This window comes from Coregonus clupeaformis, chromosome 36 (assembly GCF_020615455.1).
Source record: "Coregonus clupeaformis isolate EN_2021a chromosome 36, ASM2061545v1, whole genome shotgun sequence".
Lineage (NCBI taxonomy): Eukaryota > Metazoa > Chordata > Actinopteri > Salmoniformes > Salmonidae > Coregonus > Coregonus clupeaformis.
Window position 1 is genome coordinate 16,502,626 of NC_059227.1, and position 22,945 is coordinate 16,525,570.

Sequence of the window (22,945 nt, forward strand, 5' to 3'; positions counted from 1 at the left end):
AAATTCATTAAAAATAAAAAAGGGAAATACCTTATTTACATAAGTATTCAGACCCTTTGCTATTACATTTACATCATTTAGCAGACGCTTTTATCCAGAGCGACTTTCAAATTGGTGCATTCAACTTATGATAGCCAGTGGGACAACTACCTTTTTTAAAATTTCTTTTTTTAATGGGGGGTGGGGGAAGAAGGATTACTTTATACTATTCCAGGTATTCCTTAAAGAGGTAGGGTTTCAAGTGTCTCCGGAAGGTGGTCAGTGACTCCGCTGTCCTGGCATCGTGGGGGAGCTTGTTCCACCATTGGGGTGCCAGAGCAGCGAATAGCTTTGACTGGGCTGAGCGGGAACTGTAATTCCGTAGAGGTAGGGGAGCTAGCAGGCCAGAGGTGGATGAACATAGTGCCCTCGTTTGGGTGTAGGGTCTGATCAGAGCCTGAAGGTAAGGAGGTGCCGTTCCCCTCACAGCTCCATAGGCAAGCACCATGGTCTTGTAGTAGATGCGAGCCTCAACTGGAAGCCAGTGGAGTGTGCGGAGGAGCGGTGTGACATGAGAGAACTTGGGAAGGTTGAACACCAGACGGGCTGCAGCGTTCTGGATAAGTTGTAGGGGGTTAATGGCACAGGCAGGGAGCCCAGTCAACAGCGAGTTGCAGTAATCCAGACGGTATGACAAGTGCCTGGATTAGGACCTGTGCCGCTTTCTGTGTAAGATAGGGTCGTACTCTGCGAATGTTGTAGAGCATGAACCTGCAGGATCGGGTCACCGCTTTGATGTTAGCGGAGAATGACAGGGTGTTGTCCAGGGTCACGCCAAGGTTCTTTGCACTCTGGGAGGAGGACACAATGGAGTTGTCAACCGTGATGGCGAGATCATGGAGCGGGCAGTCCTTCCCCGGGAGGAAGAGCAGCTCCGTCTTGCCGAGGTTCAGCTTGAGGCGGTGATCCGAAATCCACGCTGATATGTCTGGCAGACATGCAGAGATGCGATTCGCCACCTGGTTATCAGAAGGGGGAAAAGGAGAAAATTAATTGTGTGTCGTCTGCGTAGCAATGATAGGAGAGACCATGTGAGGATATGACAGAGCCAAGTCTCTTGCTATGAGACTCGAAATAGAGCTCAGGTGCATCCTGTTTCCATTGATCATCCTTGAGATGTTTCTACAACTTCATTGGAGTCCACCTGTAGTAAAATGAATTGATTGGACATGATTTGGAAAGGCACAGTTGACAGTGCATGTCAGAACAAATGAGGTCGAAGGAATTGTCCGTAGAGCTCTGAGACACGATTGTGTCGAGGAACAGATCTGGAGAAGGGTACCAAAGCATTTCTGCAGCATTGAAGGTCCCCAAGAACACAGCGGCCTCCATCATTCTTAAATGGAAGAAGTTTGGAACCACCAAGACTCTTCCTAGAGCTGGCCGCCCAGCCAAACTGAGCAATCGAGGGAGAAGGGCCTTGGTCAAGGAGGTGACCAAGAACCGGATGGTCGCTCCGACAGAGCTCCTCTGTGGAGATGGGAGAACCTTCCAGAAGGACAACCATCTCTGCAGTACTCCATCAATCAGGCCTTTATGGTAGAGTGGCCAGACGGAAGCCACTCCTCAGTAAAAAGGCACATGACAGCCCACTTTGAGTTTGCCAAAAGGCAGCTAAAGAACTCTCAGACCATGAGAAACAAGATTCTCTGGTCTGATGAAACCAAGATTGAACTCTATGGCCTGAATGCCAAGCTTCACGTCTGGAGGAAACCTGGCACCATCCCTACGGTGAAGCATTGTGGTAGCAGTATCATGCTGTGGGGATGTTTCTCAGCGACAGGGGAGAATAGTCAGGATCGATGGAAAGCTGAACTGAGCAAAGTACAGAGAGATCCTTGATGAAAACCTGCTCCAGAGCGCTCAGGACCTCAAACTGGGGCGAAGGTTCACCGTCCAACAGGAAAACGACCCTAAGCACACAGCCAAGACAGCGCAGGAGTGGCTTCAGTACAAGTCTCTGAATGTCCTTGAGTGGCCCAGCCAGAGCACGGACTTGAACCCAATCGAACATCTCTGGAGAGACCTGAAAATAGCTGTGCAGCGACACTCCCCATCCAACCTGACAGAGCTTGAGAGGATCTGCAGAGAAGAATGGGATAAACTCCCCAAATACAGGTGTGCTAAGCTTGTAGTGTGATACCCAAGAAGACTCGAGGCTGTAATTAATGCTAAAGGTGCTTCAACAAAGTACTGAGTAAAGGGTCTGAATACTTATGTAAATGTCATATTTCAACAACAAACAAAAAGATATATATATATATATATATATATATATATATACACATACATACATACATACATACATACACACACACAGTACCAGTCAAAAGTTTGGACACACCTACTCATTCAAGGGATTTTCTTTATTTTTACTATTTTCTACATTGTAGAATAATAGTGAAGACATCAAAACTATGAAATAACACATATGGAATCATGTAGTAACCAAAAAAGAATTGACAGCTTTGCACACTCTTGGCATTCTCTCAACGAGCTTCATGAGGTAGTCACCTGGAATGCATTTCAATTAACAGGTGTGCCTTGTTTAAAGTTAATTTCTTCTTAATGCGTTTGAGCCAATCAGTTGTGTTGTGACAAGGTATGGGGGTATACAGAAGATAGCCCTGTTTGGTAAAAGACCAAGTCCATATTATGTCAAGAACAGCTCAAATAAGCAAAAGAGAAACGACAGTGCATCATTACTTTAAGACAGGAAGGTCACTCAATCCGGAAATTTTCAAGAACTGTGAAAGTTTCTTCAAGTGCAGTCGCAAAAATCATCAAGCGCTATGATGAAACTGGCTCTCATGAGGACCGCCACCTCTGCTGCAGAGGATAAGTTCATTAGAGTTACCAGCCTCAGAAATTGCAGCCCAAAATAAATGCTTCAGAGTTCAAGTAACAGACACATCTCAACATCAACTGTTCAGAGGAGACTGCGTGAATCAGGCCTTCATGGTCGAATTGCTACAAAGAAACCACTACTAAAGGACACCAATAAAAAGAAGAGACCTGCTTGGGCCAAGAAACATGAGCAATGGACATAGACCGGTGGAAATCTGTCCTTTGGTCTGATGAGTCCAAATTTGAGATTTTTGGTTCCAGCCGCCGTGTCTTTGTGAGATGCAGAGTAGGTGAACTGATGATCTCTGCATGTGTGGTTCCCACCGTGAAGCATGGAGGAGGTGGTGTGATGGTGTGGTGGTGCTTTGCTGGTGACACTGTCAGTGATTTATTTAGAATTCAAAGCACACTTAACCAGCATGGCTACCACAGCGTTCTGCAGCGATACACCATCCCATCTGGTTTGCGCTTAGTGGGACTATCATTTGTTTTTCAACAGGACAATGACCCAACACACCTCCAGGCTGTGTAAGGGCTATTTGACCAAGAAGGAGAGTGATGGAGTGCTGAATCAGAACACCTGGCCTCCACAATCACCCGACCTCAACCCAATTGAGATGGTTTGGGATGAGTTGGATGGCAGAGTGAAGGAAAAGCAGCCAACAAGTGCTCAGCATATGTGGGAACTCCTTCAAGACTATTGGAAAAGCATTCCAGGTGAAGCTGGTTGAGAGAATGCCAAGAGTGGGCAAAGCTGTCATCAAGGCAAAGGGTGGCTACTTTGAAGAATCTCAAATATAGACATAACACTTTTTTGGTTACTACATGATTCCATATGTGTTATTTCATAGTTTTGATGTCTTCACTATTATTCTACAATGTAGAAAATAGTAAAAATAAAGAAAACCCCTTGAATGAGTAGGTGTCCAAACTTTTGACTGTACTGTATATATTTTATTTTAATTAAAACTGTTTTTGCTTTGTCATTATTGGGTATTGTGTGTAGATTGATGAGGGGAAAAAACTATGTAATCAATTTTAGAATAAGGCTGTAAAGTAACAAAATGTGGTCAAGGGGTCTGAATACCTTCCGAATGGACTGTACATATGAAGTGGTTAAAACAGTATTAAAGTGACCAGTGTTCAATGACTATGAACATAGGACAGCAGTCTAAGGTGCAGGTATTTGGTCTAGCCCAGCACTAACACAAACAATTTAACTCATCAGCTACTTCAATCATAAAGCACTTCGTAGTATGTTTCATACACACATTGGAGCAGTGTTTGCCATGCACATAACTGTCTGTCAAAGATCATTAGAATTAGTCATGATATGATAAAGTCACAGGATAATTTGGGTAAGAGCAATACGTCTACTGAAGTGTAAGCAAATGTTTAAATCTGATTAGCCATATCTTAACATCAAAACATGTACTATCCACAGTAATGTTGTACTATCTACAGTAATGTCAAGCTCTGTCTGGATAAACAACTCGCTAATACATGCACACTGCACATACACACACCTGGGATATGAAAGGGGGAGATTGTCTCGTTTTCGGGCTCCTCCTCTGCAGGCTTGTCCTCGGGCACGTTGCCGTTCTCAACGTCCACCTTCCCCTCCAGCACCTGGGTCTCCACTCCGTTGGCGCCCTGGACCAGCTTCTGACGCTGTCACAGGCAAAACAGGGAGTTGTTCATTAGGGCACACATCGGAACACGTTTTTCAATGAAAAATGAAAGGGAGTGTTTGGTATTGGACCAAGACCAGATTGATTCAGTCTGTTTTTTTTTCATTTGGTGCCTAATGAACACGACCCAGGTAGTCAACTGTACAGCAATGACAGCACTATGAAATCTATACAATGCAACTGAGACCATTGCATTCTCTAATATGGAAACAAACCATCTGCTCCCCTATCCCTTTCCTGCAGTTACATCCCTCTCTATCCGTACCTCAGTGATGATGAGGCGACTGGCCATGCGCAGCCGGGTCTTGGGTCCAAAATGGCTGGTGATCATGATGCGGAGGCCGGCCTCGGGGAAGCGCATCTTGGAAGGGTTGGCATGCATCATCTCATCGACCATGACCACAGACCCACGACTGTAAGCCTTACTGGGTTTGACTGGAGACGGACAGACACGTTAGACCTTCAAAACTGACACACGCAGACTGACGCTCACACACACAGACGCTCGCTCGCTCTCTCCCACACACATAATCTCACACCAGGGTTTCCATTAGGAAAATGTGGCGCTGGACATTTGAGAACAGCATTTTAATTTACTGGACATTTGAGAAATTTACCGGACCCATATGCATTGGGTGTGTAACCAGATTAGGGCGTCCACCCGGTGCTCAGAATGACAGAAATCGCATTTAGATCATGGTAATTCATATGAACAGAACATGCAAACCGAGGATGCAACGATGTCCTTCTTACCGAATTCTGATGTGCACTTTGAAGATGAAGAATAACTGTCCACATTTACTTTTCCTCAGCCAACAAGAGTATAACGAACAGCAAAATCACTACCCTATTTACATTTAAGTCATTTAGCAGACGCTCTTATCCAGAGCGACTTACAGTTAGTGAGTGCATAATTTTTTTTTTTTTATACTGGCCTCCCGTGGGAATCGAACCCACAACCCTGGCGTTGCAAGCGCCATGCTCTACCAACTGAGCTACATGGGGCCTATGTCAATATACTATCCCCCATAGTAGAAACGTTTACCTATTCTATTGGTCAGCTTGTCGAGAAAGAAATAGCCTATTCCAAACAGACTATGGGACGTTTTTGGGATGATAGATCCTAAATTAATACAACTAGTAGCCTAGGCTACATTAAAGAAAGGTTAAAAAGCAATGAGTGATGCAACAGATCAGAAAGTTTAGCTTAAAATGTTGATAAACTATTATTTCTTCACATTATAAGGGCAGCAATGTGCACAAGGTAGTAGACTACGCGTGAATGTTTGTTCCATAATGCAGTTAATGGGAAAACATTGTTGTCAAAACACACTGCACAAGCCAGCGGTTTCATGTGACAGAAATGAAAATACCGTTAGAAATGTAGAAAGAGGGGAGATCTAATATGCAACAACTAGCGTGGGTTGTTAATAAGACTAGGATTGTGCATTTGGCTACTAGACAATGAAAGAAAGGTTATAGAAAAGAATTGCCTCCACGGATATGGTCTGATTTTGGCTAGGCTACTTTGAAGCAAGGTAAGACATGCCTCATAATATGTAGTAAAACGTTCAGGTTTCAAACAATTAAGTATATGTTTTCAAAATGCATACTGCCTCCAGCTCATTGCAAAGTGGTGTGTGACATCTGATGATGCCTGCCTTCAGTTGCCTATGCATTTGCTGATTGAGATGCTGTAGTAGCAGCTCTCACGCTGTCTGACAGATGTTCCTCTCAAAGGCTCTGCATCTGTATGCTGTGCGGGTGTGATAAATAAGATGCACAGCGAATATACTGTATTTACCTATTTATTATACCAATTTATTTCCACAACATTTTGAAAATGTACCTATAGACCGATAAGCATGACCAGTCAAATGTATTTCCATCAATGAATAGGCTAAAAAGCATTATTTCGCAATGGGATGTTTTCTTCATCTTCTGGACATTTGGCCAGCAGCAATTTTATTTATCGGCTTTTCAATTAATTTATTTTATCAGCCAAATGCCGGCCATTACCAGCTAACAGAAACCCTGACTGACACACAAACATGCTAACATCAAACACCAAAAATCCATTAAAGGTGTAAAAACACCTTGCCATGAGAAGTTTCCACTTGTGTTTTACACATATTCCTGGTAAAATGGACGAATTCAGGGTCTGATAAGGGTTCTATATTACATTCTTAAATTGATTCATTATATAGAATTACTAAGAAAACAAAGCTGACACAAACATTCCATATATTTGGATAGTCATTACCACAAGGCAGTGGGTTGATACCTCAAGAGACAAGCAGAGAAACATACTGCAGAGAAACAGCAGAGAAACACTGCAAGCTAGCATGCAGAAACAGTCACAACACAACAAGCAACAGTGGGTTTAGTAAGGCTAAACAGACAGGCACTTTGACATTAGTGAAAAGAAAGTGGAAGATATGGCCGCATCTAGACAAGTTACAACCCACTTATGACATTAATACCAAAGATAAGGAGGCCAGGAAGAGCGAGAGAGAGGTAGAGATCAGAGGCGGCTGGTGGGAAGGGCCATAGGAGGACAGGGTCATTGTAATGGCTGGAATGGAATAAATGGAACGGAGTCAAACGTGGTTTCCATATGTTTGATACCGTTCCATATTTTCCATTCCAGCCATTACAATGAGCTCGTCCTCCTATAGCTCCTCCCACCAGCCTCCTCTGGTAGAGCTAGAGAGAACCAAGTGCTGTGGTTGAGCTGAAGGTTACCTCTTACCCACTGTTAGTCAGCACAATAGAATGGAGATTGTAGAAGTGCAACACCTTCACCACACTGACAGAGGAAGTCCTACCCAACTCCCATGAACCCACAAGTTCATATTCCTGCCCAACACAGACTTAGATCTAGACAACTATAGTGTCCAAAAGCCTGTTTTAGCATGGGCAGCAGCATTGAGGACTTATACCAATTTGAAGTAGTAAACTCCAAGCTGGTAGTTAATGAAGATGTTGCATAAAGGCCGCAATTTAAAAAATGGTCGCAGTTCCTGTCTGTGTAAGTGGGCGTTCCCTCTTTTGCGTGAGAATACTTTTCCACGCGAGAAAGCATGCTCAAAGATGGTCCACATTCCAACCTTGACTTTATACCGGTTCAAACAATTTCCTCCAGGTGGCAGTATGCACCCTTTCAGTTTGTTTACCAACTCATAGAAGGAGGAGCAGAATAAATTTGACTACTTCAAAATGGAGATTGATTCAACGGCACTGCCCGTGCTCTCAGATACCATAATGGGACAGATGCAAAGATGAGTCATCTAAGTCTATGATATTTGAACCAAAACGCCAGCCATTCCCTCGACCCTATTTGATCAGAAATGACCAATAGTTCATCTTAATCAACTTTTGGGGTTAAAAAAAGACGAGAACAGATACAGAGAATAAGCTCATGTCTTGAGAGAAGCCTTGGTGTGTACTACTGCCTGCCTGGTTAGCCTTACCTACTGCCGTGCTGAGTATAGGCAATGATGGGGTCGTCATCCCACACACTGTCATCATAACTAGCATTACCATCCTCCATCTCGCTGCTGGCCGCTGCGTTACCATTGGCCTGATTCTTGTCCTTGCCCCCTTTCCTCGTGAATAACTTCTGCAGGCTCTGGTTAAACCTGGGAGAAGGGGGGAGAGAGGGACACTGGTTAACGCCTCACTTTTTCATCAACAGCCAATAATTGAACACTATGTAGTGGTCTGTAAATTCTAGGGACCAGTTACTTGGACACTGATTAATAAATTTACTTAATCTCAATTGAAATATATTTCTATTCAAGCACTAGGTTTAATCTGTGTCTGGGAAACTGTCCCTGTGTATACAGTAAACTGCAGTAAAAATTTTGCAACTGTTCATGTGTACAATAACTGTGGCAAACTCAGTCCTGCAACTTCAGGTGAATGTGAAACCATGTTGTAGATTTTACATCCTACAGTATGTATGCACACATAGGTTATACAGCAAACCCTATGGGCAAGATAGGATGGTATCTGAAATGGTCAGCGAGTAGGCTATTGTCTGAGTGGCATCATAATGGGTCATAGAAGGGCAGTCGGAGCACTCCCTTCCTCCAAACAAGACAGGAGACAAGTGATATCCAGTTAAGCCTGGTGCTCTTTAGCCACTGCAGAGGGGGAAGATGGCTGGGCTGGGAGTGAGCAGGCTGGGGCTGAGAGAGATTATTACTAGGGGAGTGACCTGGATGACCCAGAGACAAACAGATTAAAAACTTCCGGCCCGCAGAAAATCAGGGCGCACTCAAATTCAATATTATTGCATTGAGTCTTTGTATATTTCTTAGAAAAAAAAAGATTATATCTTAAAAATGAAAATCTGTCTCCCCCACCACATCAATTTCATTGGGCCTTGAGTTTTCACTGACTCAGTAGTGCAGCACTTACTTCATGATGATGATGTATCCACAGTACATGAGCACCAACACCAGGCTCTCCCACCTGAGACGGACACAGGGGAGAGTCAACGACTGAAATCCCATCATATCACAGTTACCCAATAAAGACCAATTAAATCCCATCATATCACCCAATAAGGAGCCCCACAGTTCAGACACGCAACTAATGAAAATTCCATCACATCAAGGTATTATTTAAGGACCAATCGAAAAGAGGTGGGGCTCGCTTACCACACTACCTTCCCATCGTAGATGAACTGGAACAAAAAGAGCACAGGCAGAAATGAAAACAATGCCAGTTAGGAATTATTCAATATGTACTTCTGTCCTTGAGCTGTTCTAGTCTATTAATGTTCTGTATTATGTCATGTTTCATGACTTGTGTGGACCCCAGGAAGAGCAGCTGCTGCTTTCAGAATAACTCATGGGGATCCTAATAAAATATCAAAATAAATATATTACTTATGGTCACATACAGTACATGTAATGTGCATTTTACTGTCAGACTTACCGCAATAAGAGCGAGGATCGACAAGACGTAGTAGAATGAATCTCGGAAAACAGACCACCAACCCAACATGACAACCTAGAAAGAGAGAGAGGAACAGTCAGTCAGGAAAGAGATCACATCCTTGTATATATAAAGTGTCTCAGCCTAGAAATGCTGATCTAGGATCAGGTGCCTCCTTTCCTGTCACGTCTACTCCCGCTCCCCCTCTCCGGTGCTCGAGGTCGCCAGTTGACTGTTCATTACGCACACCTGCCACCATCGTTACGAGCACCTGCGCGGTATTATGAGACTCACCTGGACTCCATCACCTTCCTGATTACCTCCCCTATATCTGTCACTCCCTTCGGGTTATTCCCCAGGCGTTATTGATGTCTGTACGCTACTCGTGTTTCTTGTTTTGTTTCATTTATTATTAAATTCACTCCCTGTACTTGCATCCCGACTCCCAGCGTACACGTTACATTTCCATAGAATCTTATTATGATTGAAAAGGCTAAAATGACCCTAGATCAGCACTCCTATTCTTTGTGAATACGGGCCCAGAAATATGCTTTCCAGAGACGAACGACAGCTGTGAGCAATTGCTAACTACCAGACATCTGGACATGGTTCCCCATAGGAGAACTCAATCTTTCTATTTACTTCTCAGCCCATAAGTGATCCAAATGCAAATGCTGCACTAAACGAGACCCACATGCATGCACGCACACACAGATGCACAGTAACACACACAGAAACAGCCACCTGCACGCGCACACAAACACACACACACCTGTCCGGCGAATATTCCGCACACGCCGATGATGCACAGAATATTGAAGACCGCTGAGCCGACGATTGTCCCCACCCCCACATCACCGTGGGTAATGAAGACACCTGTACATAGGGAAGCAACCAATCACAATCAGCCTTGACAACAACTTTCTGGGAGAGGGTGTGTGTGTGTAGCAGGGCTGTGGTCAATTTGAATTGAAAGCAGTCAATCCAGGAAGTAAACTTAAATACAAATTCAAAATAAAAATAAAAACTGCAGCTAATTTCAATAACTTCTCAATAAAGTTTTTCAATTTTGTAATTTTACATTAAAATAACTTCCTAAATTGACTGCCTTCAATTTGAATTGACCCCAGCCCTGGTGTGTAGGTGTGTCTGTTTTTTGTTGTTGAATTTTGACATATTGGTGTGTGTTGGTTAATCTCTTGCAGACAGACATAGAATGCCCATGGGTACCATTGGGTGCACACTGCCTGCCCTCCAGGACACCTACAACACCAGGTGTCGCAGAAAGGCAAAGAAGATCATTAGTGACCTCAGCCACCCGAGTCACAGCCTGTTCTCCCTGCTTCCATCACTCAGACGCGGGCAGTACAGGAGCATCATGGCTAAAACTATCAGACTGGCCAATACCTTGCTCCCCCTGTCCCCCGGCTGAGAGTTTCCATTTAGGGAGGTGGAGACTTCGTTAGTGTCTTTTCTCATACAACTCCCCCCAGAACCTAATCGAGCATCTGACGTAATTACACTCCCACACAAAACAAAACCCACACACACTACATACGTGCGCACACACACGCACACACAACACAAACATACACGCATACACTTTTACACTCATCATTTGCTGCTGCTACTCTGTTCTATATTTTACTGGTATTATTATCTATCCTGATGCCTAGTCACACATTGGTACTGGTACTGGTACTCCCTGTTATATATAGCTCTATTCTTGTGTATTTTATTGTATTCCTTGTGTTACCATTTTATTTTTTATACTCTGCATCGTTGGTAAGGACTTATAAGCAAGCATTTCACGGTAAAGTCTACACCCGTTGTATTCGGAGCATGTGACAAATACAATTAGATTTGACAAGATTTTAGTTCTGGGTTTTTTGTGTTGTGTAAAGGAGTGTGTGAGTGTGCCGGTGTATATTGGTGTGTGTGTGGGGGTGTGTGTGTGTTTGTGGTGGTGTTTGCATGTGTGTGTCATATATTACCAATGACGGAGGCAAACAGCTCTGGAGCAGAACTCCCAGCTGCCATAAAAGTGGCTCCGGCAACATCCTCACTTAGGTCTAGTTTCTGACAGACCGAGAGAAAGCATGAAAAAGGAGACAGGAGTGGTTAGTCAGGACTGAGTTTCCCAAAAGCATTGTAGTTAATGTGGCCCTTTATTTATCATCTCGACAACCAAGACCACTCATAGAATAGCAAAGTACTTCAATAGGAAGATTTTATTCAGCTCATGCAGAACATATTGATTATCAAAAGCATTACTTGAGAGAAGTAAAGTGCCGCCCTAGCTGCTAAATTGGCAGAAAACTCACCCGTGGTAAGGACATAATGCTAGAGCCATGGTGGCCCATGCTAATATCTCAGACCAGTTTCACCAGATTGTGTGTCCTGACAAGGGTCTCTCACCTCACAGATCTTCTCCAGCGCCGGAACAAAGTAGTCGTCACAGATTATAGCCAGAGCCAGGAACATATAGAGGGCCTGTCGAGACGGGAGAGAAGAGGCAGTGTGTATGTGTGTGTGAAACGTTAACTCATCAGAAATTGGCTGAACTGATAGGAAACTTGGAAGATCTCAATGAAGGAATGAAGGAGAGCTGAAGGATAAAGCTAAAGAGCACTACATCAAAGAAGATGAGATACATCTAGGATTAGATACATCTAGTAAGAAATGTGGTGAAAATGCTAAATATCGTATCTGGAGGAAAGATGGAACAGCTACTACTGGATTAGGTAGAATAATACAGATCCGATCCTCTCAGATCTAAACAACTGACTAGTTGGGTAGGGGCTAGGGGTTGATTTGGGATTGATCCCATCACTTCGAAAACTGTATTCATTGCTTAGACAATTTCTGCAGTGCATAGTATTCCTCTAGCCTGGTGCCAGATCTCGGTTTGTGCTGTATAGCCAACTCCTATGATCATTGTCATGCTGAATAACCATAGCAGTTGGGAAGACAGCTCAAAGAGATCTGGGACCAGGCTATTGTTCTTTACCCTTGTGTGAGAGAAGAAAATAATCCTATTTCAGTACAGTTGACATGATATTTATTTAAATTATAGATCAGGACTGACATCATGGGGCTCCAGAGAGGGTGCTGTGCTCTAGCCCATCCACAGGGGGCACTGTACAACCATTGTATATTGGCTCCAATTTACCATCCATCCTCTTATCTCACCCTCATAGCATTACATTACAATGAATCAAGATTCCTCATCTTAACTTCACACCTATTACATAATGTGAGCAAGTAATTGAGAAATAGCTCCTAGACCAGGGCAGAACACAGCAGGCCAGGGTTTGTGAGGATATAGGAGGGGGCATGAGCCCCTGCTTTAGTGTGAGACAATGACTGTATATATGAATGGATAAAGCCATTGATCACGTGACACCATTCATTCCTATGTGAAGACTCAATAGCGCATTGAAGCCAAATTAAATTGGTTAAAGACAGCATCTCTTGAGTCTTGGAGATATAACATGCGCAGTTTGAGTTACTCCAGGAAGTGACGTTGCTGGCTCTCTCATTGAGTAACTCAAGTTGAAGGTCGACTGGGGTACTGCAGGCTGCCATTAGCAACTAAATTATCCTTATACGGTAAAACTTCAAATAAATGCAGTCTCAAATAGCCGCCTGTCCCTTTTAATTGCCGGGCAACGGCACACATTTCAGCAAATAAACACCTTTTTCAAATAAACGCCGGGTCTAAATGAATTGTTTACAAGGTTAACATGAATTACCATGTATTGTTTACAAATAATTTATTAATGACTCGAGAAAATGATGGCAAACTGCTAGCCATTTGCTGCTAACAGCTGAGAACAGCTGGCAAGCACAAAAACAGTCAACAACTTCGGGAGTACAGACCCCTAGAAATCGCCCGATCGCGCTCTAGTGGCGAAAGTAAGAACTGCCGAAAATGCACAGTCAAAGAGGAGAATCATTATTCTGTCAAGGAAAAGTGTTGTTAAAAAATAAATAGAGGCATACTAAGACGAAAGAAACATGACAGTGTGTAAATGATAACACATTAGTGCAGGAAATGAAGACATTTATTAAAATGCTGAAAGTGAATGCTGGAATTAAACAATTAACTATGCAAATGAGCAAAAACTGTGTGCATTAAGGAAATAGATGCACACCTGGCTCAAATAGAAACCTGTCACTAATAAGTGCCTGTTGTGTTCAGTGATTTAAGCAAATAAACAGCTGGGCTATTAATTGAAGTTTTACCGTAACTTCATAAATCGGTTCAAGGACATACATCTGGTGTATTAGATGCAATTATTGATATTGTTTTCCCAAAAAAAAATTACACAAATATTGACCACGAAGATTGCCATTTTTCCATTCCCTCTAATGGGGGATTATGTTTTCTGCTAACAATACCTGCAGTACCGCGGTCGGCCTTGAACTTCCGTGGCTTTAATGAGAGGGGGACGTCGTTCTCCCCTGGTGTGAGATCAAGCTGAGGTGTATTGTGGGTAAAGGAGATCGAGGTATGCCAGTCCAAATTCAACCCTTGGCCCCCTACCGAGACACCTCTTGATCATACTTGTACATCTGAAAGAATGTGGGGGTCCTATGACCGTTAAATCTTTTACATTTTCAGGATATTAAAAAACAAGATAAACATAATTAATGTGAAGATATTGAATGACGCCATCAGTGCCCCTTCAAACATTTGTGGTGCATGACACCACTGGTGGAAACTCCAGCCATCATTCTAAGAGCAAGGTCTAGGTGGAGTCATTCTTATATTGCCCATTCCAAGATGGCGTAGCAGTGCGGTCGTGTTTTTTTCTGTGTCCTTGTGTAAATAGCCAGTTTTTTAACAGCTCCGCTGCTTTTTTTCCTTCTCATTATTCCTCTCTAATCAGGGACTGATTTAGACCTAGGACATTTATTATCAGGTAGAACAGAAAACTAGCAGTAGTCTGACTCCGGACCTCGCTCGTAGGGTAAGATTTGAATCCCCCTGGCGTAGAATATAGTGTAGTGTGTTATAAACTGGGTGGTTCGAGCCCCGAATGCTAATTGGCTGAAAGCCGTTGTATTGGCTGAAAGCCACGGGTATGCCACGTTGGCAACCAGTTTATAATAGCAATAAGGCACCTCGGGGGTTTGCGGAATATGGCCAATATACCAGGGCTAAGGGCAGTATCCAGGCACTTCGTGTTGCGTCGTGCATAAGAACAGCCCTTAGCCGTGGTATATTGGCCATATACCGTACCCTCTCATGCCTTATTGCTTAAGTATAAGTTTGTCAGAGCAGCTTACCGATCACTGCACCTGTACACAGCCATTCTGAAATTAGCCCACCCAACTACCTCATCCCCATATTGTTATTTATTTTGCTAATTTGCACCCCAGTATCTCTATTTGCACATCATCTTTTGCACATCTATCATTCCAGTGTTAATACTAATTGTAATTATTTTGCACTATAGCCTATTTATTGCCTTACCTTCATAATTTACTACATTTGCACACACTGTATATATATTTTCTGTTTGTATTTTTGACTTTATGTTTTGTTTACCCGATATGTAACTCTGTGTTGTTGTTTTTATCGCACTGCTTTGCTTTATCTTGGCCAGGTCGCAGTTGTAAATGAGAACTTGTTCTCAACTGGCTTACCTGGTTAAATAAAGGTGAAAAATAAAAATACCTACAGTCTCAGGGACAATCAAGAAGTGTCCACTAACTAGGTGGGGGAACTACAGGTTGATTTTGGACTGGGTTAGTGATAAACGTGTCATACCTAGTGATAGAAGCATTCAAAGCGCTTTCTTACCGCCACGATGTGCAGCAGGACGGCCCCACTCTTGCGCTCGTCATTGGAAAACATGTCTTCAGGGAACTCCTTGATAGCTGAGAAGAGAAAACAACATCATCATGGTCAGTCAGGAATGTGACTGATGTCCCGGATGCCACCTTGTCCCTGCCCCAAGGATGAGTTCACCTTGTGTGGTGGCGGCACTGACAAAGAGGTTGAAAATACTTTTAAATGTTCAAGTCAACTCCGAAACCCATTACTTTAATTTCTATTTGCATTATGTCACCAAAGGATCCTCCTCAACCCCTAAAAAAATACAGTGAGGTAATACTTCAAAAGCACGAACTGGGTCTTATTTTCAGTAGGGAGTAAACCTTTGGAAATCTATAAAACAGGGATGTACTACCTGAACTTGTCCAACTGGCAATTCTGGCAAATGCCAGATGGGCCGGACCATTTTATTGTTGGTTGGGCTGGTCAAAATTGATACACAAATAAAAAAAATACAGTTGAAGTCGGAAGTTTACATATACTTAGGTTGGAGTCATTAAAACCCGTTTTTCAACCACTCCACAAATTTCTTGTTAACATACTATAGTTTTGGCAAGTCGGTTAGGACATCTACTTTGTGCATCACACAAGTAATTTTTCCAACAATTGTTTACAGAGAGATTATTTCACTTATAATTCACTGTATCACAATTCCAGTGGGTCAGAAGTTTACATACACTAAGTTGACTGTGCCTTTAAACAGCTTGGAAAATTCCAGAAAATGATGTCATAGCTTTAGAAGCTTCTGATAGGCTAATTGACATCATTTGAGTAAATTGGAGGTGTACCTGTGGATGTATTTCAAGGCCTACCTTCAATCTCAGTACCTCTTTGCTTGACATCATGGGAAAATCAAAAGAAATCAGCCAAGACCTCAGAAGAGTACTCCTGAGTGGCGCAGTGGTCTAAGGCACTGCATCGCAGTGCTAACTGTGCCACTAGAGATCCTGGTTCGAATCCAGGCTCTGTCGCCGCCGGCCGCGACCGGGAGACTCATGGGCGGCGCACAATTGGCCCAGTGTCGTCCAGGGTAGGGGAGGGAATGGCCGGCAGGGATGTAGCTCAGTTGATAGAGCATGGCGTTTGCAACGCCAGGGTTGTGGGTTCGATTCCCACGGGGGGCCAGTATAAAAAATAAATAAAAATGTATTCACTAACTGTAAGTCGCTCTGGATAAGAGCGTCTGCTAAATGACTAAAATGTAAATGTAAAGAAAAATTGTAGACCTCCACAAGTCTGGTTCATCCTTGGGAGCAATTTCCAAATGCCTGAAGGTACCAAGTTCATCTGTACAAACAATAGTATGCAAGTATAAACACCATGGGACCATGCAGCCGTCATACCGCTCAGGAAGGAGCCACGTTCTGTCTCCTAGAGATGAATGTACTTTGGTGCAAAAAGTGCAAATCAATCCCAGAACAACAGCAAAGGACCTTGTGAAGATGCTGGAGGAAACAGGTACAAAAGTATCTATATCCACAGTAAAACTAGTCCTATATCGACATAACCTGAAAGGCCGCTCAGCAAGGAAGAAGCCACTGCTCCAAAAAAGGCAGACTATGGTTTGCAACTGCACATGGGGACAAAGAATGTACTTTTTGGAGAAATGTCCTCTGGTGTGATGAAACAAAAATAGAACTGTTTGGCCATAATGACCATTGTTATGTTTGGAGGAAAAAGGGGAAGGCTTGCAAGCCGAAGAACACCATCCGAACTGTGAAGCACGGGGGTGGCAGCATCATGCTGTGGGGGTGCTTTGCTGCAGGAGGGACTGTTGCACTTCACAAAATAGATGCAATCATGAGGAAGGAAAATTATGTGGATATATTGAAGCAACATCTCAAGACATCAGTCAGGAAGTTAAAGCTTGGTCACAAATGGGTCTCCCAAATGGACAATGACCCCAAGCATACTTCCAAAGTTGTGGCAAAATGGCTTAAGGACAACAAAGTCAAGGTATTGGAGTGGCCATCACAAAGCCCTGACCTCAATCCTATAGAACATTTGTGGGCAGAACTGAAAAAGCGTGTGTGAGCAAGGAGGCCTACAAACCTGACTCAGTTACAACAGCTCTGTCAGGAGGAATGGGCCAAAATTCACCCAACTTATTGTGGGAAGCTTGTGGAAGGCTACCCGAAAAGTTTGACCCAAGTTAAACAATTTAAAGGCAATGCTACCAAATACTCACTTCTGACCCACTGGGAATGTGATGAAAGAAATAAAAGCTGAAATAAATCATTCTCTCTACTATTATTCTGACATTTCACATTCTTAAAATAAAGTGGTGATCCCAACTGACCTAAGACAGGGCATTTTTACTAGGATTAAATGTCAGGAATTGTGAAAAACGGAGTTTTAATGTATTTGGCTAAGGTGTGTGTAAACTTCCGACTTCAACTGTATATATACAGTACCAGTCAAAAGTTTGGACACCTACTCATTCAAGGGTTTTTCTTTATTTTTACTATTTTCTACATTGTAGAATAATAGTGAAGACATCAAAACTATGAAATAATACATGGAATCATGTAGTAACCAAAAAAAGTGGTAAACAAATCAAAATATATTTTAGATTTTTGATTCTTCAAAGTAGCCACCCTTTGCCTTGATGACAGCGTAGGACACTATTGGCAGAAAGAAACAGACTGGCCCTCCATGGGAGCAGCTAGTGTCTGGATTAGGAATGGTGTTAAGTCCACAAGATGTCAGATGTACACCCACCTGCATGTGCCTTCTCTTCCTCTCTCTTCCATAATGTACAATAATGTGCCAGGCAGCAAGGATACTAGAGCATGAAGTTATATAATCATAGATTTTCCAACATATTTAGTAGGCTACATTTAGATCAGATAGACCGTAGGGACTTGTTTTGATGTACTGGTGCATTTGCATGTGGCTTGATAAAAATGCTTACCACAGATCATTGTAACAGAAACTGAAACAATCATGCATTACCATTCACATAGCCAGCAGAAGTACTACGCACAGTATAACACAGAACGCACCAATACATTTTGATCTTCTGTCGCATATGGACCCATGAAATGACAATGATCACCTGAGACACTGTACCTGTCCCACACACCTAATGCCATCCACCGCCTATTAACATTAGATGGCGATCATGACTGATTTACTAACTGTCACGGTTTACTATGCCAGAACCCAGAAGCAGACCAGGACAAGGTACGTTGAGAGAAAGGTGAGTGTTTATTTAATAGATTCCGAGTGAGGCTGAATAATCCAGGGAACAGAGCGGGTGGCGTGGATGGGTTGTTGAGGGTGCAGTGGTTGGTCCGGTACTGGCTCGGCAGCCGCCGACCATCAGGCAGAGGTTGGGTGAAGGTTCCGGGTGAGAGACTGCAGACAGAACAAAAACGGAGGTCAGTACACAGCAAGTCACAAAGTGCAAAACAACAAAACTAACACTAATGGCTCAGAGGCTGATACGCTGACAAACATACTGTTCATAGCTAACGATCCGGCAGGAACTGGATGTTAGGCCAGAGCCTAAGAAGGGTGATGATCAGGACCAGGTGTGCAGATTGCTGATGGGATGCAGGTGCGGAAAACAAGAGCGCTCCCCGGAGCGTTCCCGAACCCTCGGGAAACTGGAGATTACGAACCGGAACACTAGTCACCAGACAGGACCCGACTCAGACAGCCGGGATCGTTACAGTACCCCCCTCCGGCGAGACGCCACCGGGCGGACTCCCGGAGCGCCAGGATGGAGGCGGTAGAAGTCACTGATGAGGTCCGCATCTAGGACCTGTCGCCGCGGAATCCAACTCCTCTCTTCAGGGCCATACCCCTCCCAGTCCACGAGATACTGGAAACCCCGGCCCCGCCGTCTGGAATCCATGATGCGACGCACCGTGTAGGCAGGACCACCTCCGATCATCCGAGGAGGAGGAGGAGGAGGCGGAGGAGGCAACAGAGGACTGAGGAAGACAGGCTTGAGGCAGGAGACATGAAAGGTGGGATGGACTCTGAGCGTCCTCGGTAGTTTGAGTCGAACTGCCACTGGATTGATCACCTTCTCCACCACAAACGGACCAATGAACTTCGGTAACAACTTCCTAGACTCAGTCCGTAACGGAAGATCCCGTGTGGCCAACCAAACCCTATCTCCGATGGTATAGGTGGGAGCGGGGATCCGGCGACGATCGCCTGGAGCTGATACCGGTCCGAAACTCTAAGGAGTGCCTTTCTGGCCCGATGCCAGGTCCGGTGGCAACGACGAATATGGGCCTGAACAGAAGGCACTGAGAGCTCCTTCTCCTGAGAAGGAAACAGGGGAGGTTGGTAGCCATACAGGCACTGGAAGGGAGACATCCCAGTGGCAGATGTAGGAAGAGTATTGTGGGCATACTCAACCCAAGGCAACTGAGAGACCCAGGAGGTGGGGTTGGAAGAGACCAGACAGCGTAGCGTGGATTCCATCTTCTGGTTGGCTCTCTCCGCCTGACCATTGGATTGGGGGTGAAAACCAGATGTGAGACTGACTGTAGCTCCAATGGCCAAACAGAAGGACTTCCAGACAGCAGAGGTAAACTGAGGGCCACGGTCGGAAACGATATCACTGGGCAAACCGTGGACCCTGAAAACCTCCCTAACCAGGATCTCGGACGTCTCCGAGGCAGAGGGAAGCTTGGCAATAGGCACAAAGTGGGCGAACTTGCTGAATCTGTCCACGATAGTCAGAACGACCGTGTTCCCCTCAGAAGCGGGCAACCCAGTGACGAAGTCCAGGGCCAGATGCGACCATGGTCGCCGGGGAATAGGAAGGGGGTGAAGTAGTCCAGAACTGGACCGATTGGTACTCTTATTCTGCGCACACACTGGACAGGCAGCAACAAAACCCCGAGTATCCTCGGCCATGGCAGGCCACCAAAAACGTCTGCGAAGAAACGCCATTGTCCGAGCCACGCCAGGGTGACAAGCCATCTTGCTGGCGTGGGACCATTTGAGGACAGCAGGACGAACCGACTCAGGCACAAACAACCGACCGGGTGGACCGTTACCGGGACCGGGCTGAGTCCGAAGGGCCGCCAGCACCTCCTCCTCAATCTTCCACATAACTGCTCCCACGACGCAGTTCCGGGGGAGGATTGTCTCGGTCTTGGACCCACTCTCCTCCGTCTTGGAGAACATCCGGGACAAGGCGTCCGCCTTGCCGTTCTTAGATCCAGGTCGGAACGTCAGGGCAAACTTGAATCGTCCGAAAAACAACGCCCACCTGGCCTGGCCGGGGAGTTGAGACGTTTAGCCAATTGCACGTAAGCAAGATTCTTGTGGTCAGTCCAGACAATAAACGGTTGCTCCGCCCCCCTCCAACCAGTGGCGCCACTCCTCCAAGGCAAGTTTCACCGCGAAAGCTCCCGGTTACCCACATCGTAATTCCTCTCCGCAGGCGAAAGGCGGCGAGAGTAGTAGGCGCAGGGATGGAGTTTACTGTCCGTGGAGCATCGCTGCGACAGGATGGCGCCAACTCCCACATCAGACGCGTCCACTTCAACGGCGAACTGACGGGCCGTGTCCGGTTGAGAGAGAATCGGTGCGTTGGTGAATCGCCTCTTCAAATCCAGAAACGCTCGATCCGCCTCCGGATTCCACTTGAAGGTCCTGATACTGGAAGTCAAGGCAGTTAACGGAGCGGCCACACGGCTGTAATCCCGGATGAATCTGCGGTAGAAATTCGCAAACCCCAAAAATCTCTGGAGTTGCAATCTCGTACCGGGCTGGGCCCATTCCAGAACCGCTCTAACCTTCTCCTGGTCCATCCTAATCTCTCCCCTGGAGATGATGTACCCGAGAAAGGATGTCGTGTGGGCGTGAAACTCGCACTTCTCGGCCTTCACGAACAGGCGATTCTCCAACAATCGCTGCAGAACCTGCCGGACATGCTGGACGTGGTCGGAAGGTTCCTTCGAGAAGATCAGAATGTCATCCAGGTAAACAAACACAAAGAGACCGATCATATCTCTCAGGACGTCGTTCACCATACTCTGGAATACCGCTGGAGCATTGGTCAGTCCAAACGGCATCACCTGATACTCGAAGTGACCCATCGGTGTATTGAAACCCGTCAACCACTCGTCCCCCTCTCTGATCCGGACCAGGTGATACGCATTGCGTAGGTCTAGCTTGGTGAACACCGTAGCACCCTGTAAGGAGTCGAAGGCAGAACTCATCAAGGGCAGGGGATACTTGTTCTTGACCGTGATGTCATTCAACCCCCGATAATCAATACACGGTCGAAGAGAGCCATCCTTCTTACCCACAAAGAAGAATCCTGCCCCCAGGGGTGATGACGAGGGACGAACGAGACCAGCAGCTAGGGACTCCTTGATGTAGGTCTCCAACGCCTCACGTTCAGGTCGGGAGATACTGTATAACCTTCCCTTGGGGTAGACAGCTCCAGGGACCAGGTTGATGGCACAATCATATGGTCGGTGGGGAGGGAGTGACAGAGCCTTCTGCTTACTGAAAACTTCCCCCAAATCGTGATATGTCTCGGGAACCAGGGACAAATCTGGGGGTTTAGCCTCAATCACCTGACTGGGAACCGAATGGGGGCAGGCAGTCTTGAGACAGTTAGCATGACAATCAAGGCTCCAACTCGTTACCTTGCCCGTCACCCAATCGAACGTGGGATTGTGTTCCTTCAGCCAGGGGTATCCAAGGACCAGAGGAACATGGGAAGACGGCAGAATGAAGAATGAAATCATCTCAGAATGATTCCCCGACAACCGCATCTTAACCGGTTCAGTCCTCATCGTGATACGTGCCAGACTACTGCCGTTCAGAGTGGTCGCTTCAATGGCTTCCGGCAATTGCTCCTTGGAAAGCCCCAGCTGTTCCACCAACTCGGCATCAAGAAAGCTTCCATCGGCACCTGAATCGATAAAAGCGTTAAGCGCTAAGCTCTGATTCCTGTTCACAAGGGTAGCCGGGAAACGGGGTCTGACAGAGGTACTGAGAGGTTGAAACTGGCTCGCTAAAAGTCCTCCCAACTTTAGCGAGCCGGGCAGTTTGACGACCGCCGGGAACAAGTGGAGATGTAATGTCCCGAGCTACCACAGTAGAGGCAGCAGTTGGTCTTACGTCTATGTTGACGCTCCCCCTTGGTTAACCCGTGCCGCCCCACTTGCATGGGTTCAGAATCGGGAGAGAGGACCTCTCCACTAATCCATTGTGGTGGAGAATGATCGACGTGTTCTGGTCCACCACCCGACCCGACTGGGAACTGAGAAGCTGATCGATTGGACGGACCCCATTGCTTCTCCCTCCTTCGCTCTCGGACTCGATTATCCACCCGAATAGACAAGGCTACCAAGCTGTCCAGGTCACTAGGCTCCGGATAGGAGATCAACTCATCCTTGAGCTGCTCCGACAGACCCTGGTAAAAGGCCGCTTGCAGAGACTCCTCGTTCCACCCACTCTCCACAGCCAACGTCTTGAACTCGATCACGAAGTCGGCCACGCTGCGAGTTCCTTGGCGAAGCGAAAACAGGCGCCTAGCTGCGTCCCTCCCTCGGACGGAATGGTCGAAGAGCTTCCTCATCTCGGCCGT

At 45.4% G+C, this 22,945-nt stretch overlaps 1 protein-coding gene across 1 annotated transcript in view; it reads right to left on the reverse strand.

Annotated features, from left to right (window-relative positions):
* The window catches only part of LOC121552836 (sodium/potassium/calcium exchanger 4-like), a 71,893-nt gene that overhangs the window by 7,861 nt on the left and 41,087 nt on the right, over positions 1-22,945 (reverse strand). Inside the window, exons 3-12 of the mRNA XM_041865903.2 lie at positions 15,337-15,413; positions 11,943-12,017; positions 11,519-11,603; positions 10,297-10,400; positions 9,525-9,599; positions 9,245-9,270; positions 9,003-9,056; positions 8,121-8,218; positions 4,843-5,012; positions 4,413-4,557 (exon numbers count right to left, since the gene is read on the reverse strand). Of these exons, the coding sequence (XP_041721837.1) occupies positions 4,413-4,557; positions 4,843-5,012; positions 8,121-8,218; positions 9,003-9,056; positions 9,245-9,270; positions 9,525-9,599; positions 10,297-10,400; positions 11,519-11,603; positions 11,943-12,017; positions 15,337-15,413 (909 nt within the window). The remainder of the gene's footprint in view (positions 1-4,412; positions 4,558-4,842; positions 5,013-8,120; positions 8,219-9,002; positions 9,057-9,244; positions 9,271-9,524; positions 9,600-10,296; positions 10,401-11,518; positions 11,604-11,942; positions 12,018-15,336; positions 15,414-22,945) is intronic.